Here is a 23,443-nt window from a genome sequence, read left to right on the forward strand (position 1 = left end):
CAGGAATACTCCACCCTCAGTCTCCAACACACACATTTTCCCAGTGAGGTAAATCCCCCAGCATTCCCCCCATATGTGCTGTCACAGCCCTCCCACTCCTGCAACTCGCGTGTGTGTATGTGTGTGTGTGTGTCACCACTTTTCTCTGACATTCCTATGCAGAGCGGAGAGCGGCGAGTTCGGCTGCAGAGAGACAGAACTACAAATCCAACTCATTAGGAAAAGTGTAGATTTTCTCAAAAGAAGACGAGAAAACTCGACAAATTCTCTTTAAACTGCAATTCGTTTCTCCATCCATGACAACTTGTCGTGATTCCAGTTTTGGGAAAACTACCTGCAAGTCAGCTGGGAAGTCTTACATTCTGAACAAGGGATTTCTAGAGAGCATCCTATTGTATCCAGTCAGTTTCCTGCTGCTCCTCTCTCCATCGTCCTCCCAGGAGACAAGGTCCAAACTTCAGACTGCGGAGTTTGGAATATTTTTGCAGAGGCAAAAGAGGACAAGGGCATAGTGTTGCAACATCATACAAAGAGGTGAGTTAACATTAAAAAAAGGGAGTATTAATGCACTTTTTAGAAGCAGTTTTGTGCAGAAGGCATCTGTAAAAACCTGTATTGTCTGCAGTCCTTTGAGTTGTCCTTTAGTCTCTCAACTGTTAACTTGCATAATCTTAGTATTTTTGCATTAATGTCTCTGTTACAAGCAAATAATGCCCGTCTCTCCAGTAAATCTACCGTATACTTCAAAGTTTGAGAGCTCTACTGTTAATGGTGCATAAAAGTGGAGCGTGTTGCACAATGTGCCCGTAATGCACCGTCTCAGGGGAGTCCAAGTTGCTTGTTCTGCTGATCCCCTGCTTGATCTGAGTCGTGTGTCTGAGAAAGAGAGAGAAGAAAAGAGTTCAGGGGCAAGGAGGGATGTAAATTGTCCACGGCACACTGATCTTAAAGAGATGAAAGAGGAAAAAGAAAAGTGTGTGCAGGAGAGATGAAGCAGTGCAGAGACGTGGAGTTGCATCCTCTCTGGTTTTATCATCAAATAGCGAGGACAGACGCTGGGAACGAAAAGCCAGGGATGCATGCATGCACATTCAGATGTTTCAGGCAAATGCTTGAATAAATGCACACAGATGTTGCATGCATGTACGCAAAGAAAGGATGTCAAACTAACTTAGGGTTTCTTTCTTTCTCTCACTTTCTCAAGCACACACACACACACACACACACACACACACACATACACTCAACAGAAAGCGATTTAAACAAACACAGCTTTGTTTGATTGCGCTTGTCTGTTTAGTTTTCCCTTAGTTCAGATCACACACTGATCCAGTGATTCCCAGCAGCGCTGCAAGACAACGCACAAACACACTAGGTACCCACTACTGCATACACACATACTCATATGTATGGTTGAATAGTAGATACACTCCATATCTTTTTCTCTCGTCACATTTGCTCTTATGATAGTATAAATGTGAATGAAAGCTGTGCAAATCATTCATGAAGTTACTTTTAACAGTTTCTCTCACTTGTCTACATATTTTCTTGTTTGTTTAATACAGACAGGCAGTTGATGCACATCATAGCCACATAGCATTCTGATCCATGAACGTACACTAGAAAGCTTCCCCAAGGAACTGACCCAATGCAACCCGTCACTGGCTCCTGAGCAGTTGTAGTAGTTTGGAGCTAGAAGTTCAAATGTGCTGTGACAGTTGGGTGTGTCTTTTTTACTTCCTCTTTGGCCGAAGAATATCTTTGGGGTGTCCAAAATTGCTCCCTATTCACTAGTGCACTATATTTATTTCATGTGGAAGCCATAAAGCAGAGAGTTCTTCATAAGTTATTATATATGCATCGTGTTTGTGTTTCTCCGTAGATCCTGGCTCCTGTAAAGATGGCTTACGTGGTGCAGCCAGACGCGGAGAGCTTGCAGATACCCGGTGAGACACAGATACAGTACTGTACAGTTTATGTTTCATTACCATGGCAACTTGGTCAAAATGACTCACTTCTCTTTCCTTCTTTATCATTTGGAGCATGAACACGCTGACCTTTCCATGTCCCTCTCCCACTCGGGAATATTACTCACATCACATTCCAGTGACATTCCAGTCATTCCAGTTCATAATAAATATCCAACCTAGAGAGCTTCAAGTCAAGTGCATGAGAAATAAGGTTTTGTCTGCATGTTAGCAGCTGATGACAGGCCATAAACGGCTCTTTCCTTGTGATAAGGGAGTTTTCACATGGCTGCATATCGCTTTAAACACACACACATTTTTGGCTTTTCCATCTGTTTTCCAGTGGAGTACGTGTGGCGCATTTCCAATGCTGAAACATTTTTATAATGAGATTTTAATACTTAGCCACTGCTGCAGATCGTTACATTTCTCTGTCCTGTCTTCTCCATTAACTCCCAGGTGATAATTTATCAACCCCTTCATCGCCTGCCACTGCTAGGAATGACTGCAGCATCACACCCATCACTCCCTTACCCTCACCGGTAACTATGCACACAGACACAGACACACACACACACACACACACACACACATTCACCACAGACACTCCTACACACCCTTTCCACTTACTTATTTTCTTGATATAGCGCTCCTAAACACAACCTGTAAACCCACATCCACTTCTCACTGTTATTAGTGGTTTATAATAACACTTAACTCTGAGTTTAAAGTGAAGTGTAAACGTAAAGTAGGTGCCCAATAAAGACTACATTCTGCGGTGAAGAAATATCCACAGTTTGGCACTAAAGGAGTCGAGGAGGAGATCTCCAAGCCAACTTGCAAATTCTACACTGTTTCCACTCATAGAAACTAGTTACTGCTGAAATGTGAGAAGCATTTTTTTTAAATCCCACCCATGCTTTCTCTGAGAGTCTGCAGCCATGTTTGCAGCTCTGTGAGTTGGTACTTAGGCACAGCAGTGATTTGAGCTATGGGTAGTTCTTCTCCCATCAGTACCAGCTACAACTCAGACTCATTGCCATGTCTCTCTCAGAGGGTGGAGGTCAGACCCAGGATGTCCTGTCCGTTCTCAGTTGTGGTGGCAATCGACTTCGGGACGACCTCCAGTGGCTACGCGTTCAGCTTCACACAGGATGCAGAAGCCATCCACATGATGAAGTAAGAGTCTGTGCGTATGTTGTCTTTAATTCTACTCTATTTTTCTTCTACCCTTGACCTGATTCAACCTTTTTCCTCTAATCCATTCAGGCGCTGGGAGGGTGGGGACCCCGGGGTGGCCAATCAGAAGAGTCCAACATGCCTGCTGCTGACTCCTGATCTGCGGTTCCACAGTTTTGGGTTTGCGGCACGGGACTTTTACCATGACCTGGACCCAGAGGAGGCCCGACACTGGCTCTACTTTGATAAGTTCAAGATGAAGATCCACAGCACGAGTGTAAGAGAGATCAGGAAAATCAGATAAGAAAGGTGGAATATATGGGCAGAAGGCCATCAATACATAATACATCCAGACTAATTTTACACATCTAGATCCAGTTGCATAGTAGGAAGTGTAGGATCAAATGTTTTTTAAGCTTTAACTAAATTAGGGATTAAAAATCAAGATAGCTTGCCTCTTCTGCTTCAGTTTTTGACATTCAGTCATTTAAAATCTGTCCCTGGTATACATAAATACTAGGGTATCCCATTTAAAACTTTAAGCATCAGAAAGATTACTTGTTCTTGCTGCAGGACCTCACCATGGAGACCGAGCTTGAGGCGGTCAACGGTCGGAGGGTCAGAGCCATCGAGGTGTTTGCTCATGCCTTGCACTTCTTCAGGGAACATGCCTTAAAGGTGCACTTTAAAGCCACGGTTTATGAATGCAGTATGGTGCCTCACGATTGTGGACATGTTTGTACACTGTTTAAATATACTGTATGTGTGTGGTTTATTTAGAGCTGGTTTGTATGTGTAAACCTTTACTTCACAAGCTAAAGGAGAGCTGACTTTAAATATATGCTGCGCTGTAGCTCATGAGGTGCTTTGCTTTGACTCAAGCTCACATCTCGAGTGTTTTACAAAAGAAGGTGTTGTACTGATTCTGTTTCAGGAGGTGAAGGACCAGTCATCATCAGTGCTGGAGGGAGAGGAGATCAGATGGGTAATCACCGTCCCTGCTGTGTGGAGACAACCTGCCAAACAGTTCATGAGAGAGGCTGCATACCTGGTAGGAACACAAAGGGTTACATCTAAGTAACATCTATGTGTGTGTGTGTGTGTGAGAGAGAGACAGAGAGAGGAAGAACAACACTGAGATGGAAAGAAAGGCAAAGTAAGCATGAGGTAAAGGCTCACTGATTAATGTTCCCATGGAATATCTACACACATACACTCTCACACACAGAGATCATCACGCTGCACTTTTGCCTTTATCCCGCCTGTGTGTCTTCCCACCAACACTCGCACACTGTATGTGTCACAATGACTTGTAGGAAGTGTGTGTACATGGACAGGAATTCAGGGGGGCCTATCACAATACACATCAATGAGAATAGACTGACCCATGTATGTACTTGCGTGGTACATATGCAGTAGTGCATGGGAAAAACTGTGTCAACCAACTTACTTTAAATGTCATGCTATCATCATTCTCTCTCTGTTTAATTTTTTCACACACACACACGCACCCAGCGTTATCTCTGATCTGCCCCTCACTCACCTGGGTTCATACATTAATAGTCTAATGCATACATACTCAAATGTAACCCTGACATATACGCACACACGCCCTGCGCTGGCTCCCGACCCGAGGCTGTCGGGGTGTGTGTGCTTCCTGCTGGTGATGATGTCATCACAAGTGAACAATGAGGGAGACCGGCGTACAAACACAGGAAGTGGTGTCCAGACCCCCGCCCTGCACACACACACACACACACACACACACATCATTCTAGCCACTCAACTTTACACCCAATACATCAAGGCTAATGCTTATATACCAGCTCTGCCCTCCTAATGGCACTTAGTACATGTATAAACACACCAAGCTGTTTCTACATACATGTCTAAAAGCATGACGGATGTCTGTGAACTGCTTTTTTCACAGCTAGCATGTCTAACTGTTTTCCGTTCTCTTCTTCAGCCCCCAAATGTCTCAATACCATTATGAGCACTGCAGAATAATGAAATTCTGCTTGTAAAATTTTCTCTTTCTCCCTGTTGGTCTGTTGTCCTCCAGGCTGGTCTGGTGTCTCCTGACTGTCCTGAGCAGCTTCTCATTGCTCTGGAACCCGAAGCAGCATCCATTTACTGTCGCAAGCTCCGCCTCCATCAGGTGCTTGACCTGAGCTTGCAGCCAATCACAAATGGTTTAGATCCAGAGGGGTCCCGGCCCTTCGACTCCAGCTTCAGACAAGGTAGTGAAGAGGCCATGTGGGTCCGTCTGTGTGTGCTTTTTTTGTGTATGTGTGTCTTCTTGTAGACGTTGTCATTAGCACAAGCATAAAACCACACAGTGTTCCTGGAAATGTTGTTGTTGGATTTCACTTGGGGATTGTGGTTTTATGCAAAAGACAAACTGTATTTATGTGTGTGCGCGTGTGTGAAAGAAAGAGATCTGACTTGAGATACTACTTGTGGTTTTTCTGCAGGTGTGTGTGTGTTTGTGTGTGTGTGTGTGTGTGTGTAGTGTGTAGTGTGCGTGGAGTGCGGGGTGTACTCAGTTACACAGTGCTTTGTAGACCCCATATTTATTATTTGGAGTGGACAAACTACTTTTTATACAAAAATTGTGTTTTTTATGAGGTGTTCTATATCTTCAATGTATTTTGTGGCAATATTGCTTTTTAATCTATTATTGTGAAGTGAGAAATGTATTTTGGGCATCCGGGGTTGATTTTCTGCATAGACAATATTAGGTGTCTGTCAGTGAGAGCACAATTGCATGAAACTCTTCTGGTTAAATCACTAAGTCAGAAGATAAAAAGCTGTGTTACAAAATATCTGGTTCCTTCATGAAAAGTCAAAGATACAAACATATGGTTGTTTTAAAAAATCCTTAAAATGTTGTTGTATGTGCAACTAAGGGTGGGCTTTGTAAAAAAAAAAAAAAAAAACATATGCAACAATCTGTTCTTTAAATTAGATTCTGGTTCAATAACTGTAGCACAAAGTTAAGTTCATAAGTGCAATGGGGAAGTGTCTGATTTGAGCCTCTGACTTGCTTTTCCTACAGCACTTTATAGCATTCAGTGGCTACAAGCTGTAAACACATCAGTGATATATAATGTGTTACATTATAGAGTTGATTTGGTGCATGTGTAAGTGGACAGTTCCCTATTGCACATCAAGAAGATGCAAAGCAAAATTAGCTTTCATTTGATGTTGGGTTCTGGCCATCCAAATAATGTAAGTTCCGTATTAACACACTTTTCAGCTATGTTTTGGTCTGCACTCTCGAGCATCATGAGATCAATAGATCTGAGTCAATAGGTGCTATATGCTTCACTCTGTATGTTATCTGTCATTTGGTGCATGGCAGGTTGTCAGAGCTTTTTTGCCAAGTAGTGGCTTATTGGGCCCATGAGTTTTTGGTGTTTAATCAAATGCCAGGAGAGAAACTTTAATATTATAAGTAGTCATTTGACCTAATGTTGCTATAAAAATACTGCGATGGGAATTTACAGTGGAGTAAAATACTTCCACAGCCTGCAACTCCTATCGCTTTGCAGCCTCATAGCATGTGGATCAAAAAGCTTATTGGAGTGTATAAAAGTGACTTCTTAAAAAAAAGGTATAACTTTTACCTCAGTGGAAACAATTCTGTAATATTGTCACAACTCTACATTAAAGCTGCATTGACAACATTTGTGTTTGCAACAGTTACAGGAAAATGCTACTAAAACACAGCAAAGGAACAAAGAGAGATTTCAGGCTGGGGAAACAGGAGACTGATGCATAATTCAGCGAACGAACATGCTGTCCAAAATCCCCTGCACAAGCCCACTTATACATATGCAGTCAGTGACACACACACACACACGCACACACACACACACAAAGAACATTTACACGCACAACGACACACACTATACACAGGATATTGTAATTGGAACAAGGTGCAGGGAGACTATGATCTCACCCCCTCCCGGCCTGTCATTCTCCCTCTCCTTCACTCACATCTATTTTTCTTTTTCTTTTCCCTCTGTCGTTCGAGCATTTCCTCCCCCCTCTAACTTTCTTTTGCCAGGCCGTACACTCTGCAAGGTCTCTGCAGACACACAAAACACAGCGCAAACAGACATTATGGTATTTACACACTTAGAAACACACACACTTGGCATCACGATTGTGTTTTTTTACTATCTTTAGCTTTTATTCCACCTCATTTCGTCTCCAAAGATAGCACAGGGGAATTATTAGCACACACACACACACACACACACACACAAATACACACATACATTTTCTTTTCTGCTGTTTCATGTAAATGGTTTCCAGACTTGCAATTTATCCATCACCCCCATACAGAGGCACACACGCACACATAGACGCACACACACAGAGGCACATACATTACCCCCTGCGTCATCCAGTCTTAAAACAACTGAATGAGTATTTGCTTTCAAGACAGTGTAGTCATTGTTTTTCTTTCTTTGTTTTTTTCTTTTCCTTATCCACAAATCTATTTTACTTTTTCTCTTATTGTAATTATCGTGGTGTGTAGTCCTCATGGGGTTTGAGGGAACATGATAAAAACCACTACTCCCTAAATTATACAAACACTTCACTCCAGACTGTCAAACCTGTTACAACACACTCACACCCTTTTACATCAGGACAACAACCCTGTCAGAGAGTTTGGGTTTTTAAAAGCGAGAGAGAAAATTCTTACGTCTAGCATCCTCCTTTCACTTCTTTGATCTGCAGTTATTTTGCACCTTAAATCCATTATGTCTCATTTTATGGGCTCACTTGCATTTATGGAGGCATATGAGCGTATCTGCTCTGTCAAACGGGCTGTCAGGTGTTTTGTATTTCTGTCAGCTGCATTTGAGCATGTTCTGTTTTTGTTGGCCTCCATCCATCTTCTGTCCTCTTAACCTGCCAGTCAGGCAGTTAACATGTCGAGAGCGAAGAGAAAGCTGAAATTTGAGAGTGTTTCCAACAAATTGCTTCTGTCATGCAAAAATATTCAGACTGTCGTTTTGGTGTGTTTCTCTTGTTTGAATTAAATTGAAAGACTATTCAGTGGGTAAATGTTATGACCTCACTGGTTGTGAAACTTGTCTAAATCTTACTATATGTAATAAAGAAAACATTAGTCCTTTAAAGTTTTGTTTCGGCATTGAGCATTCATTAAACATAAACCTAAACATCTGATCACACAATATGTTTAAACAGAATTACTAAAACAATGCGTGGCTGCTGGTGCATTGAGGTGAAAGGTAGTGATTACTCTCTGGGCCCACAGCTGGAGAGAGTCCATAAAAATTCTTGTTCAATTGTTGTGTTTAGATAAGGGGGGGCAGTGCAATATTTCAAGGGGCCAAGAACTCCAACTTGTGCCCCTGGGACCCAGAGATCTTTGCTATGCCCCTGGAGAACTGGAGAACTTAACCATTTTTTAACATTTATCCATTATCTTTTGCTTCACTGTTACTTTTTGAACTGATTTAATGACATAAATGCTTTGTGCATGTACAACAGAGATTTAATGTCAATATCAAACACATAAATACTGAAGTATGTTTAATGTTTGTTGCAGCGAGGGAGCAGTTGAGGCGATCCAGACACAGCAGGACCTTCCTGGTGGAGAGTGGAACTGGAGAGCTGTGGTCAGAGCTGCAGACTGGTAAGACTCTGTGTGAATGTGTGTGAATGTGTGTGTGTGTGTGTGTGTGTGTGTGTGAGAGAGAGAGAGAGAGAGAGAGAGAAAGAGAGACCCCACATGTTGGAGATATTGATGATTTTGACTTTTAACCCTCTCTGGCTGACAAAGAGAAGCAGACACATCTACCCTGTTATTTCTACCAACCGTCAGCTTTATTTACTGCATTCACTGTGTTCTTCTCTAGTTCAGCGTGGTTGTTGTTGTTGTCACCCACTGTCTACTATAACATGGGAATTGAGATTTTGAGAATAAGTCCCAATATTTTGAGCAAGAACAAGACTAAATGTTACAAGAACAAAGTCAGAATATCAAAAAAAAAGTCTGAGTTTAACAAGAATGGGGTTGTAATATGATAAAAAATAAAATGCTAATATGTTTTAAAGGTCCAACAACCAGTCTGTCACTCTACCAAACACAGCTGTTACTCACGAAATGTACAGCCCACATTGTCCATTTTTTTTTCCTGGTTTCAAGATCTGAGGGATAATCAAACTCACACATTTCTGTGGTTTTTACTCACAACCTTTTTTCTCTGTTGAGCCATGACAATCTGAGGAGCCACGCGTCCCTACCCACCCCTTCTGCTCCCTTTCCTGTCCACACACACACACACACACACACACACACACACACACGTACGCACATGCACACAGGAAGGACCCAGCCCATGGGACACTGCATCTGCACTGTAAATAAACCAAAGAAGTAGAAACTCTGGTTTATGGTCCTCCTCTTCTGTCAGACCCTTTTTTTTTTAATTTCTTCTTCATTTTTTGTTGCTCAGACTTTTTGTCTTTCTCACTCAGTAATGCGTGGTTGGGGTGTGGTCAGCTGAACTCGGCGTAACTAAGCCGAAACTAGCTCGTATCGCTGAGCATATCGTAAACACACACGCTCGCAGAGGGAGAGCAGCAATCCCAGATGCCTGGAGGTTGTTTATGTTTCAGAGGCTGGTTGAAGAGTTTCAGGCGAATCACACACTCACGTACACACACACACACGCACGCACGCACGCACGCACGCACGCACGCACACACACACACACACTGGAAACATGACATTTAGACATTCCACAAAAATGAAGACCGATCGTCCACAATTTCCTCCTGCAGATTTAGGAGAAACATGTTCTTACAATACTGACTGAAATATTTCCTGGCCCTGAAATCAAACTGATAGCAAGTTTATCAAAATAACAGATTTTATTTTAAAAAAAAGCCTAGCATTCCGAGGACACTGCAAGTATTAAAATTGTGCACTCTCTTTGTGTAGGTGACAGGTATATTGTTGCAGACTGCGGAGGAGGAACAGTTGACCTGACAGTTCATCAGATCGAGCAGCCACAGGGAACACTTAAAGAGCTCTACAAAGCTTCAGGTACACAACTCTACAATCTGCTGAAATACACACACAGAAACAGTTTTCCAAAGCTGTAGTTTTTCTTCCAGGTGGTCCGTACGGTGCTGTGGGTGTAGACCTGGCCTTCGAAGCCATGCTGTGCCAGATCTTCGGTGAGGACTTCATCCAGAGCTTCAAAGCCAAGCGGCCAGCAGCCTGGGTGGACCTCACCATCGCATTTGAGGCAAGGAAACGGACGGCGGCGCCGGGCAGGGCCAACGCCCTCAACATCTCCCTGCCCTTTTCTTTCATCGACTATTACAAGAGACACAGAGGCCAGAGTGTTGAGGCCGCCCTGAGGAGGAGCAAGTGAGTGTGAGCAGTTTAATTATAAAATGGATCAATTTGTTTGTAACATTAAAGATGTAAACTCTCCTCCTCTGCCTGTGTGTGTCAGTATGAACATAGTGAAGTGGTCATCTCAAGGTATGCTGCGGCTGACACAGGAAGCCATGAACGAGCTCTTCCAGCCCACCATCGCCAATATTGTGAAACACATTGGTGAGAAACACACAAAGACACGTTTACAGACTAGAGCAGCAGACACGGGGTTTGTTGTGACCAAGCAGCAACCACTGACTCTGAAAAATGAAGCCAGAAAAATGCAGTTCCTTGACTAACTCCAGAAGGCACTCAGTCCTCATAGACCCTCATGTTAAAATATCCAACTTTACAGCAGAAATAAACATGTTAACAGCCTGGTACAAAAATGCTTTTGGTCTCTATAGCTAATTTCAACATTCACGACAACTCTGCAGGCAGGGGTCAATTTTTATATCACGCATCCGTCATGAATGCTTTCACACAGAATGCCAATATTGTACAGTTAAAAAACTAAATTTCTTCTCAGAACAATCAATATTTTTTAGTTTTGCACCTCAAATAAAGACATTATCCAATCATGTTGTGCTAATTAAAGAAGATTTTAGAAGTGGCTCCATAATCAGAACCAAGGCAGCAAACTTTATTACTTCTTTTTAAAGCAGCAAATGCCAAATCCACTCCTTGCTTTCTTACTTTTCACAGTAAAAGCCCTCAATATATACAATGTGCGCCTGTTTACCAGAGGGAATACAAATTATCTGGGAGCATTTTGCTAAAAGAAAACTCAATAAAACAGCTTATGGTAGCCTATACAATAACTTTAGTCAGACAAAGTGCCAGACGCTCCTCTGGGTCAATAGGTAGTTTTCTTGAATTTGCATCCCTGCTGGTGAGCAAAACACTTCAGTGAACAACTGTTGCAACTGTTCAACTTCACAGTGCTGCAAGTGAAGCAAAATAGCAAAATACTGGCAGGTGACTACTTTGTATTTTCTTGTGGGTTATTTGTAATGTCTCCTGTGTGAACAGCATTAAAGTTAAGCATGGTTAAGAGGAAAGCTACTTTGAGACACAGGCTGTCTGTAAGGGGTCACACCTCGGGCTCTCGGATAGATCCACCCCTCGCTTCTCCACAGCTGCACCCTCTCATCCAAATACAGTCACCATGGGTCCACAAACCAATTGGTGACATCATGGTGGCTGTGTCCCTTATTTTTATACAGTCTATGGTTTTGGCTCTCCCACACTGCCCAAACCCCTGACCTCACAGGAGGACACGTTGCCAAAACTGTCCACTGAGTGAGCTCCTCCTGGACAGTGTGAATCTAAATGGTGGTTTGTTATTTAAGCCTCGCTAAGAAAGAGCAGAAAAATGGAGTGTCTGTTTTAAATCAACCACATTCCAGCAGGGACTGGTTTTGTAGCATTTGGCTTTGTTGGCTTTTGTTGGATCATCATATGACAAAGAGTGGAAGTATGAAACATCCAGTACAAGTACACAGAAATTCATGTCATACTCTCCATAAAGTGAAATTATTTGAAAGATCTTCCCTGTTTCTTCCTTTTCTCTGGCTGACAGAGGAACTGATGGCAAAGCCGGAGGTGCGCGGTGTGCGTTTTCTCTTTCTGGTTGGTGGTTTTGCAGAGTCGCCCATGCTGCAGAAAGCCGTCCAGAGAGCGCTGGGGCGTACATGTCGCATCATCATCCCCCATGATGTTGGACTGACCATACTGAAAGGTGCCGTGCTCTTCGGTCTGGATCCCACTGTGGTAAGTGCTCAGAAAACACCTGTAAGTAAGGGAGCAGCTCTTTGACACGTTCTAACAACCTCTGTCTCCCAGGTCAGAGTGCGGCGATGCCCCCTGATCTATGGCGTTGGTGTCTTGAACCGGTTCGTAGAGGGACGCCACCCTCGTGACAAACTCCTCATCAAAGACGGTCGCGAGTGGTGCACCGACATCCTCGACCGCTTCGTCTGCGTGGACCAGTCGGTGGCCCTGGGCGAGGTCGTGAGGCGGAGCTACACGCCTGCTCGTCTGGGCCAGCGGAAGATCATCATCAACATCTACTGCAGCGCGACGGACGACGTCACGTACATCTCCGATCCCGGAGTCAGGAAATGCGGGACGATAACTTTGGACTTACCGGAACCATTACCACCACCGGGGGCAGTGGGAGGAGCAGTGGGAGGAGTAGGCCCGGAGAGAAGAGAGATCAGAGCGACCATGCAGTTTGGAGACACGGAGATCAAAGTCACAGCCGTTGACGTCATGTCTAACCGCTCCGTGCGGGCTTCCATAGACTTCCTGTCTAATTGAGGAGGAGCAGGAAGTGGAGACGGGGATCGGAAGTCACAGAAAAAAACTGATTCTAGGGATGATAACTGAAGATAAAGCGGTACTTTGGGAGTGGGCAATATTTGTTTTGAGACTTTGCATTTTAAGAAGAAATTCACATCCTGTAATTGAGAAATTTGGGCTTTAAATTTACTCATTAGAGTATAAAAAGAGAACGAGAGGCACTTTTTTGTTTAAAAACTCTCCATCCCTCAGGAGTACACCCTCCTAAACAAATAAGTCTCCTGAAGGGTAGACGCCCTCTATGGACAAGAAAAGAAAACGTGTCTGCCTTCAGTGGAGTTTGTCATGTCACGCCATATAATGCCGTCACAGACATTTCCTGCCCAGAAAATATTCAGAGGAGAGAAGCTGGTGGCTGGGAGCACATCCCCGCTGCAACGAATAGATACCTTCTAGTAATTTAACCTGTCTGTGGTCTTTTTCAACTTGTTCTTTGTACTACCTAGACTAAGATTCATTCATCTTAACTGCTAAGTATGAAGGCTCTTCCCTCATATATTAAATTAAACTCAACGGTATCTCACAAGCTCTGGTCTTATACCTCATTTAAATGCTATTTCACTCTCCAAATCCAAGAGGAGATGTTGATACAAATACTTGGACTGAAGCTTTGTTGCTCTAATGTGACTGTGCTTGTGCGTGACCTAGTGGTCAAAAGACTGAACTACAAGGTGGAAATCATACAGGAAGTTAAAAGCTCTTGGGATGCGTCAAACACAACTACGAATCCTTCATTACAAGGACTGGCATTATTGCAGAATTTGCATGTTTATTACGAAGTACGTCACCATTTATGTTCACTGTTCAGTATCTGTAGTGTTTAACAGTTCAAGACATTTTTTTCTTTGCAAATTTGGATAAGAGCTTTATCTGTTTAACATGTATTTCCAGGTTATTCTTTACTTTTTGCATACAAAATGGTAAAATTTAAACCAATTTGATCCACTGGGGTTTTATTTTTAGAGAGAAGACAAGTTTTCAACTCACTGTCCACTTACGAGCCTTTCTCTGTGATTTAAGTCACATCTCTGATTTTAGCAGCTTATTATGGAGATTGCTCAGGAGTCTTCTAGTGTTGTGAAAAATATTGTTTTATCGTTATATATCAATCCTAAATCACTATTCATTTTCTGCGGTTTTGACACTGTTGGACCGTCTAAACCTTCTCGCTCTCTTATTGATAACTATAGTTGGTCTGCTGTTCTGTGCTACTAACCACGAGAAGTCATCGTGTTTTGGCGTTGTTATATTTAAACTTTTCATTAAAAAAATCAATAATTATGCTCTAAATGGTAATTTTCCCTGTGTTGTCGAAGATTGTATTGACCATGATATTTTTCAAGGTATTGTATTTAAGTTAGACATTCCAGTACTGTGACAACACTACAGTCTTCATTAGAAGTTACCACATGTTAAAATGTAACTGAAGGTCATTACATGTGAGCAATCACCATGGCAACTGAATAAACTCCGCCAATGGAGCACGACAGGCAAGACAGCGCAGTTAAAAGCTTAAAATCTTCACTTCTTTTGTTTTGTTTTGTCTGTTGTTCTTTTGTATTGTCTGTACATTTTTTAACCAAGTGATCCTCTGCAGGAGCTTTAACTTTGCAACCTTAAAACATTGTGCCAAGTCACATTAAAGCTTAAAGTGTTGTCATGTTACGTATGCTGTAATAAACTGTATTCATGTTTAAGTTCATGTTAAGTGACCTTATGGGAGAAAGATTAAGAACCACTGTACCATGTTCGCCATGCTGACCTTTTGAGTTCTTTTGCAGCTTTATCATTTGTCATTTCACTGCATGTGGTTGATGTATGATGTGTTGTTGCATTACGTTACTATGGGAGGCGTTTTGTAAATTTTCAGTAGTTTCAGTTGCACATTTTACATGTTTACAATTTACAGTGCATGTCAAAAAAACATATTTCTTACTATTCCTTAGCATTTAAGACTTTTGAACGATTGATTTAATACATTTAAAGGCTGTATTTTTAGATTAATGAATTAAATGCCTTTTAAGACTTTTTAAGGATCTGCAGGAACCCGGAAATCACTTGTTAGCCATTTCTAGCAGCTTTTATAATTTCCCATTTTTTTGGAGCATCACTTGAACACATCACTGGCATCTCATGATCCTCTCATTGAAAGCAGGTGTGTGATTAGTTAATTGGGAAGAAGCTTTGGAGGATGTCGTCTGTAACCACAGTGTTTTTTGGTCAAATCTGTTTTACTGTTTGATAAATTGTTTTGTTTTTGGTTCGTTTGTTTGTTTGGTTTTTTTGCCCCATTGATTTGAACTGTTTTTTGGAAAGGCTTGTTTTATTTTGGGGTATTTTGATTGCATTTGACAAATCAGTTCAGCATCACGCAGCAGCTCTTCAGACATCCTGCAGTCAATGAACAAGTAACCGAAGTAACCAAATACAGCCAGTCGGTCATATTCCATGGCGTCTGTGGGCAGCTATTTCAAACTTATTTAGAAGCCGCAATACCATTGAAATTAACACACGTATGAAGAGTCAACAGTATGATTTCAGCTGTGAATTTATTGATAAGAATGGTCCAATAAATAGTTTCACACAGCTTTATCGATGAACTGCTCAACATCCTATCAGTGCTTTACTTCCCATGTTACACATCAGTTCGTCACAGAACACAAAACCAGATTAGAAATGATGGAAAGGCTGCTTCAGGTCAGAGGAAGAGTGAACTTTGAGGGGACAGGAGTGTCTGATTCAAAACCAAGGGGGGACTATTTCAGTGTAACGTCTCAGTTAAATGGCTACACGTGGAAAGATGCAGTGCTCGAGGTCAACGAGTGAAAACATCAGTAAGAAAAAACAACAGGTGACAAAGAAAACACAAGAAATGTAAGCCATCTTAAAAAAAAGTCTTGAAACAGCCAGATGAACTTCTCATTTCCCCCCTTTTATTTGTTTCTCCACACCTGCCATTTGCAATGTGACTGACGCAGAAACACCAAATTTTATCTAGAATTCAAATCCAAATGCACATCAAACCTGCCAAGCTACATCCAGCACGAGCATCTGTGTGTAAAACTAACCTGACGGTCACTGAAGACAATCTTCTACCTGCATTTGGATTTTAACGCCAGTTTAAAATGAGGTTCTGTTCTTGCTTCTCTTAGTGAGCGTGGGGTCTGCCGCGGCCTCTGCCCCTGCCGGCGCCGGGCGGTCCGTCCATACTGCTGCGTGGGTTCTTGATCGTCTCATCCACTGACAGGATGAGGCAGGCTGCCTCTGACGCCGCCGTCAGAGCGTTGATCCGCACGATGGACGGCTCCCACACGCAGGCGTTGAAGTTGTCTGCAATGTCTTCGTTGTTGATATCTACGCCGTACCACATGCCGCCCTGCAGCGAGACGACAGACGGAGCGCACAAAGTCAAACAGACCATAAAATGCATGTGCTTTAATCAAAGCCTTGTGTTTAAGGTAAGCGCGTTTTATTTCCCACCTGTGCGTGTTTGGCTCGCAGTTTGTTCAGGATGTTCGTGGCATCAAAGCCAGCGTTGTCACACAGCTGTCTGGGGATGATCTCCAGAGCCTTGGCGTACGCTCCGATCAGCAGCTGCTGTTTTCCAGGGATGGTCCTGGAATAATCCCTCAGGTACTTGGAAAGCTCCATCTCTATGGCTCCTCCACCCGCTACGACGGAGTCGTTCTGGAAATGGAAATGCAGTCAGATTATTGCTGTCAGTTGCTGACAGATAGACTAATCAAAATTTTGGAATATTTAATACTAACCAGTGAGACTACAATTTGATTCAGATTTTGCATGATTTGATTTGGACCTAGAAGCATTATTCAGTTTGATTTTTTAATTTTTTTTATTTAGCATCAAGAATTGGAAACGTTTCCAAATTGAAAAAAAAAAAAAAAACCCTTAAAAAATTAAAACTAGATGGAAACCTCCACACAACCAGTCATACAGGTGAAGGAACAGTAACACAGTGCTATTAATAAATATGACATTATGTACCAATAATGGCTGCATGTGATAAACACACACACACACACTTAAACTCCATGCGTCGACTGACCTTGATGGCTCTGCGCACGATCATGATGGCATCGTGCAGCGATCGCTCTGTCTCCTCTGTGAACTGTTCTGCTCCGCCCCTCAGGATGATGGTGCACGTCTTCGCCTTCGGACAGCCCTTAAAGAAGTTATACCTGCAGACACAGACGTGAGACGTGTGAGCTGACGCCTGGTTTACTCCAAAGACGTTAATTCTCCGTAAGTAACAAAAGACTAAAACTCATCCCTTTACCTCTCTCCTCCAACCTGGACCTCCTCGAAGAGTTCACACTGTCCCAGGACGCTGTCTGTCATGGCGCCTACTGAGGTCTGGATGGAGCCGCCGCAGGCCTAGAAGTCACATTACACACAATTTAACTTGATAAAGATCATTGTAAACATAAGAAATGTGAGATTGCAACACACAAGTGGATTGAAACAAACTATATTTTTGTAGGCCTGTCACAAAAACAAATGTGTTGACAATTTTCAGTGAGTTTGGTGCAAACAGTCTGGCAAATATTCTAGTAATCCAGCTTCATCTTTTAGGAATACAGCTGAGTGGTTCAAAGATGTGGAATATTCAGAGTGTGTTTGTGTCCTACCATCATAGTCCTCTTCAGATCCTCCTCCTGCACCCTGCCAGCGCAGAACAGGTCTCTGTCAGCGAAGTACTGGGTGGCCACGTCACCGATGGGCAGCTTGGACAGAACCACCTTGGCTCCTGACTTATAGATCTTCTCCAGTTTGTCGTACAGGATGTTCCACTCTGCATCCACAATGGCCTGGTAGTCCTGCAGAGAACAGAGCAGAGACGGTTAAATATAATCACAGGGTGGGAGGAAGAAACTCATTTCACGGCACTTAATTTATTTCACATCCTGGTTGCTGTGCTGTGGTGTTCGTACCTCCACAGATTTCACGCGGACCTCGGCGTTGTCCTTCTCAGCCTTCAGCTCCAGCTCCACATTGAGCAAAGCAATCTTTGGATTCTCGTAGCGTTTAGGCTGCATCTCGAAGCCGGCGTAGGAGAAGGTCTTCTTGAATGCAACCCCAGAGATCAACTGGGAATCCTGTGAAATGAGAGTATGACATAGATGGATTTGCACTTTTTAAATTTCAACTCTTATTTCTTCGCCTAAATCCTCTGCGACTGACCCATTCACTCGTTTCTCTAACTTCTCACTAGGCAGGTTTCCGTTACAGATTTTCACAACTCATTAGTGCCTCTTGTGATAACATTCTAAAAAGCATGGTGATGGATGCTCAAAACATTAGTAGGTTTATCTCTATAGAAACCGCCGCACTAGCCCTCATTATTTCCAACTAAAGGAGACGAAGGCGTGTTATGCGAGCACATTCCACAGAGGAATTGTGGATTAAAAACTTCCAGATGATCTGCTCAACTTTTGAAGATTATACGCTGCAATAACAGCTCCTGTAGCGTCTGCTGCATCATTCCTGAAAAAGTGTCTCCATTGCAGTTTTGCGAAATATGGCTTTTTCCAGTCACCTTAAATACCACCTCATGTAAACATAAAAACTTTTTGCAATAAATGGGAGATTGTTTTTTTTTTTTTATTGACATGTTTCAATTTGGTGTATTTTATATTTGCTGTTTCAATTTGCCCAATTTGAGGGTTAATGGAAACCTGCCTACAGCTGCTGTCATGTCTTCTAATAAACAATTTAAGACGCAGGTTTGGTAAAGATACAAACCTCAAGCGCTCCTCCCTGAACCTTCTTGATGCCGATCATCTTCAGAGACAGCAGCTCATCCAGAGACATGACGGCGTCCACCACCATTTTGGAGAAGAAATCCTTCTGACCGGCGATGAGTTTGGAGTTCAGGGCTGTGGCCGCGCACTTCTCCAGCAGCTGCCTCTGCTCTCTGACAGGAAGAAGAGCTTTTTCAAGCCAAATTTATCTCCAACTTAAGTGTTGTTATAATACTCAAAGGATAGTTCAAATCTCAAATTTGATGTAGCTGCAATGTAAATAACTTAACGGAAGGGAGCACTTACTGCTTGTCGTCTTTCTTCACAGGGACGGCGATCTCCTTGATCTTGCTGACAGCGAGGTTGGTGGCGGTGCGGAACGCTCTGATGATGGTCTGAGGGTGGAGACCCTCCTCCACGTACGGCTTCAGCTGCTTCAGGAACTCAGCAGCCAGGAGAGTGACGGAGGTGGTGCCATCCCCGACCTGAGGGGGGGTACAAAGACAGAAATAAGATTATGTGAAGTTATTGCACGGCGTTTTGACGTCTTCATGCGTCCAAACTTTAAAACAACGTTCTCACCTCAGCATCCTGGGAGCGAGCGATGTCCACCAGGGTTTTGGCTGCAGGGTGGACCACGTCCAGCAGTTTCAGGATGGTGGCTCCATCATTGGAGATTGTGGCCTTTCCTGGAAAACACAATTAATCACAATTTTTTGGTAAGGGGAAATTCATCCTGCAATCCGTTCCTTTTAACCTTATCTACCTCCATCCTCACCTCTGCTATCCACCATCAGTTTGTCCATCCCCCTGGGCCCGAGGGTGGTCCTGACAGCCTCAGCAATCACCTGGAAAAAAAACAACCCAACAGGTACTTTTAGGCTGATTTAAAGTACATTTGGTAAACACGCACAGATGAAACATGACACAAGAATCAAGGTTGGAGAAGCTGTTTTTCTGACCTGGCAGGCATTGATGTTACTGACGAGCTGGGGAATGCCCTGAGACGTGTCTGTCCCCTCTTTAAGCAGGATAACCGGTGTGGGCTGGAGAGAAAAGGGGATAAAATGAAGATGGAAGAAAAGGTTATTGACAGAAGACAAACAGAAAAATATGAAGGAAAGAGAGTAAAATCAAGTAAGTTGAAGCCAAACCAATCACTAAAATAGGCCAGGTATACTATTGTAATTTATCCTGTTTATCTAAAAAAAAAAAACTGTCTTACACAGTTATGTTTCCATAGTTTACAATTTCCTGATCATCACACAACACAGAATATCAGTGGAAGCAGTAAGAAGCTCGACTGTAACCAAGTTCAGATGCAGAACAAATGGCAAAAAGCAACATTAACAACATTGTTTTCCTTTATTAAACTAGGGCTGAGCAATAGATCAATGTTGTGTTGGTGAAATCATCGTGATAAGAGCTGCACAATTAACTGAAATATTATCAAAATCACAATATGGCCAAGTGATCCAGGCTGATTTTTGATACAGGCCATATGCGCCATAACCTATCATTATGAAAGAAGCATGGTGGTGTGAAAGAGATGCCCCTTACTACATATCATATTCCAGACGCAAACATAAATGCTTTTTTGGTACAGAGTAGATCCTAGCAATTTTTTTTCAGTGACAACACAATGCAAAAGTTAACTTTGACAAAATCACGACTCATATTGTACTCACAATAACCGTCAAAATAATTGCAGTTTGATCTTTTTTTGCAAATCATGCAGCTCAAACCAAGATCATCGTATGTATAAATTGTAATCCTGCAAAATTCTGGTGTCAAAACTCATCACACTGGCACATTAAAAGCTATCAAATAAAAACCAAAAATGTGCAGCACACTTTATTTGTACTGGATGTTGGAATTTTGCTTAAATCTTCATTGATTGTAATACCACAAAATCTGAAAAATATTTAAATATTATATTGAACCGAGCCATACCCTCAGCTTATGAACACAGTCTATATGTTCTGGTTATATTATTTGACCATTTAAGGTTATACATACAGGCTGTGATGCTTTTGTTACGCATCAGATATGAGAGACATTGTCAAAAAACACATTTCTGTTTAAGCTGCAAATAATATTACACATTACACAGTAGCAGCCTACATACAGTAGACTTTAATAGATTATGTACTTATTTACTAGCTTCTTAACATGAGCTAGCATATTTTAGCAAATGACTGATTCACTTTGTCATGTCTTTGTTACTCTGCATCGGTCTTCAATCATGGCTACCAAATCTATAAACAAATACAGATGCCGAATGACCAATTGTTTGGTATTTAATGAAAGCAGACAACTCTTTAGCTACATAGTCAGACATGTTTCTTATAACATTAAAGCAGCTCATACAAAGAGGCTAAACACAAAGCAGCTAACCTGCTAACCAACAGAGCTGCAATGGCAGACGCTATCATAGCATGTGACAGACAAATACTTATATTGAACAATCCTAAATTATGATCTCAAACAGTAGCCTGCAAAACGTAGTTCATCTTTAATCAATAGCTAACGGTAACATGTCAGCTAGCATCCCCGTTAGCATCGTATACGCCCATTGATGCCGGGTATCCTGCGAGGCTAACGGATTAGCTGACAATAAACCCGTTATTAAAGATCATCTTGACAAAATAATTGCTTCCAAACTACGCCAAAGGGGACTAATCTAAACTGAGAATAGTGGGGGTGCAAATATCCGTTGACAAACTGAAGGATGGACATGGATTAGACATTTATGTTCGGGCATTAGTGCTAACTCACTCACCATCATCTTTGCAGTTCCTTCGAGAAGCTTTCCACCGGCATCCCATCCCACAATGCTTTTCGAAATCAAGAGCTGCCCGAGGTACGTTCAAGAACACGATGCGACGTTTTGTCAACGATATGAACATTTTTGTTTTACACATTTACACAAAGTAGATTTCTTTATAAGCAAGCCCACGTCATGATAGCTGTAAAACAGAGATTAAAAAAATTGCTGTATAAAGTTTAGCAATGTGGTGTTACATTGGCTGGAGGAGAAAAAATAATCAGTTTTCTAAACGTAAATTCTTTTGAACAAAATAAGGTCTTACTTGAATCTATTATTATCCATTATTTTGGAAGACATCATTCCAGTGTTTTATTTTATAGCAAATAGTCATTTTTAGCTACATTAACTGAGCTTAAACCCTTGTTAGACTTTTATATTTGTGTAAAGTTACATAAATATGTTTAGTAAGATTTTTGGAAACTGTCAAAAAATATGCCTATCTTTAAAAATCTCACCACAGAGCCTTCATGTCTCATCTGACTTTTCTTGTTAGAAACTTCCTGTAGGAGGCGAACTTAAAAATGCAGACTGTTTGAAGACGTATCGACACCTAGTGGATTTCAGTAGCACAACATACCTAAACCCAAAGGTAGAGATAGTTCAATCAGGATGATTTAGCTTTAATGCTTTTTTCATTGAGATAAAGTGACTTAAAATGATGTCTAACAAACAGTTTAGCAGAGCATGAAAGGGATATGAAATAAACAACCACATGAAAAAAAAGTTTATTAATTTAACTGTTTCCCACAGAAGGCATGGATAATGTGTATTATGAAATATCGATATCATGGCATTTTGACCAGACGTCTTATGGATATTCTAATAAATGGCTCTTCCTGCTTGGTCTTCATATCCACCTTAGACAAAGTTTCTCTGAGTTTTACTCCACACAAATGTCCTTAAATATCTCCTGAAAGTGTCCTTATGTATTTTCACTATTATCATGCTGAGATGTTTGTTTTTGTTAAACAAATTCCCCATGTCAGTGTTTTCATTTATAGCATGATGTATATTATTAGGCAAATTTTCTGACACTTGCGTTGCGTTGTGGAAAATTGTCGCCAGCACGCAAACATGTTCAGACATGCAAAGAGTTCGTGTGAGCTCATTTTCATGTTTCCATCCATTAATGTCACATTGGGCATGCAGTCTGTGGCTTTGCATTCTGCGATGGAAAAAACAGCACATTAGCACGCTTTAAAGATGTGCGTTTTATACAGTTACAAAGATCCAGCTGCACTGTGTATTTGCAGGAGCAGAGATTATAACTTTAATTGAACCACATCATTGTTTTGAATGATGTGGTTGCGTCCAAGTGGTCTTTAAAGGGGTAGTTCGCCCCAAAATCAAAAATACAAATTTTCTACCTGCATATGGAGGACCATAAGTGTTGTGGAAAAAGTAACAAAACGTCCAATGAATTAATAACTAACTGTACAATTAAAATATGCATTAATGCATTCATTTGCATTATGTTGAATTGATCTATAAATAAATGGAAAACATAACAAAGCAATTCATTATCTGATAAATGACAAATCAAATATTAATCCATCAGTAAATAATTCATTTTAAAAAATGGTTATTTTAAAAAAATCAGTGAATTCTTGAATTAATCTATCATATTTATATCTAAAAATCTTTTTGAAAATGCAGTTTTATTTGCAGCATTTGGCCTTTTCTTTGTCCTATTTGCTATTCCATTTTTATCAATAAATGGCCCTGAAAAATAAATGGCCCCCCCTCAAGAAATTTGTAAAAAGTTAGAAGAAAATTACCAGAAAATTTGCAAAAAAAAAAGTAATTTTTGATATGTTTTTAAATATCTAATAATCCATCCCGCATCATTTTCAGATATTTTTCTTGTCACCTTTTATTAATTCTTTGCAGTTTACTGGACATTCTT

The 23,443-nt window shown here is 41.5% G+C and overlaps 2 protein-coding genes across 2 annotated transcripts; one reads left to right on the plus strand and one right to left on the minus strand.

The window, feature by feature from the left end:
• The first annotated feature begins 226 nt into the window (after nt 1-226).
• On the plus strand, nt 227-14,892 carry hspa12b (heat shock protein 12B). The gene is made up of 14 exons (XM_042512191.1): nt 227-534; nt 1,883-1,946; nt 2,427-2,509; nt 3,022-3,146; nt 3,237-3,423; nt 3,720-3,824; nt 4,081-4,197; nt 5,209-5,386; nt 8,737-8,823; nt 10,135-10,239; nt 10,311-10,569; nt 10,658-10,761; nt 12,164-12,354; nt 12,427-14,892. The coding sequence occupies exons 2-14, from the start codon at nt 1,901-1,903 to the stop codon at nt 12,901-12,903; spliced, it is 2,064 nt and encodes a 687-aa protein (XP_042368125.1). The 5' UTR covers nt 227-534; nt 1,883-1,900; the 3' UTR covers nt 12,904-14,892.
• Nucleotides 14,893-15,475: 583 nt separating this feature from the next.
• On the minus strand, nt 15,476-21,556 carry cct7 (chaperonin containing TCP1, subunit 7 (eta)). Its single transcript, XM_042512163.1, has 12 exons — nt 21,490-21,556; nt 19,670-19,753; nt 19,486-19,555; nt 19,290-19,396; nt 19,014-19,192; nt 18,709-18,880; nt 17,898-18,062; nt 17,595-17,783; nt 17,243-17,340; nt 17,012-17,144; nt 16,426-16,632; nt 15,476-16,321 (listed from the first exon to the last, which is right to left on the minus strand). Exons 1-12 carry the CDS (start codon nt 21,493-21,495, stop codon nt 16,094-16,096), a joined length of 1,638 nt encoding a protein of 545 aa, XP_042368097.1. The 5' UTR covers nt 21,496-21,556; the 3' UTR covers nt 15,476-16,093.
• Between the last annotated feature and the right edge of the window lie 1,887 nt (nt 21,557-23,443).

This window comes from Plectropomus leopardus, chromosome 23 (genome assembly GCF_008729295.1).
Source record: "Plectropomus leopardus isolate mb chromosome 23, YSFRI_Pleo_2.0, whole genome shotgun sequence".
Taxonomy (NCBI): domain Eukaryota; kingdom Metazoa; phylum Chordata; class Actinopteri; order Perciformes; family Serranidae; genus Plectropomus; species Plectropomus leopardus.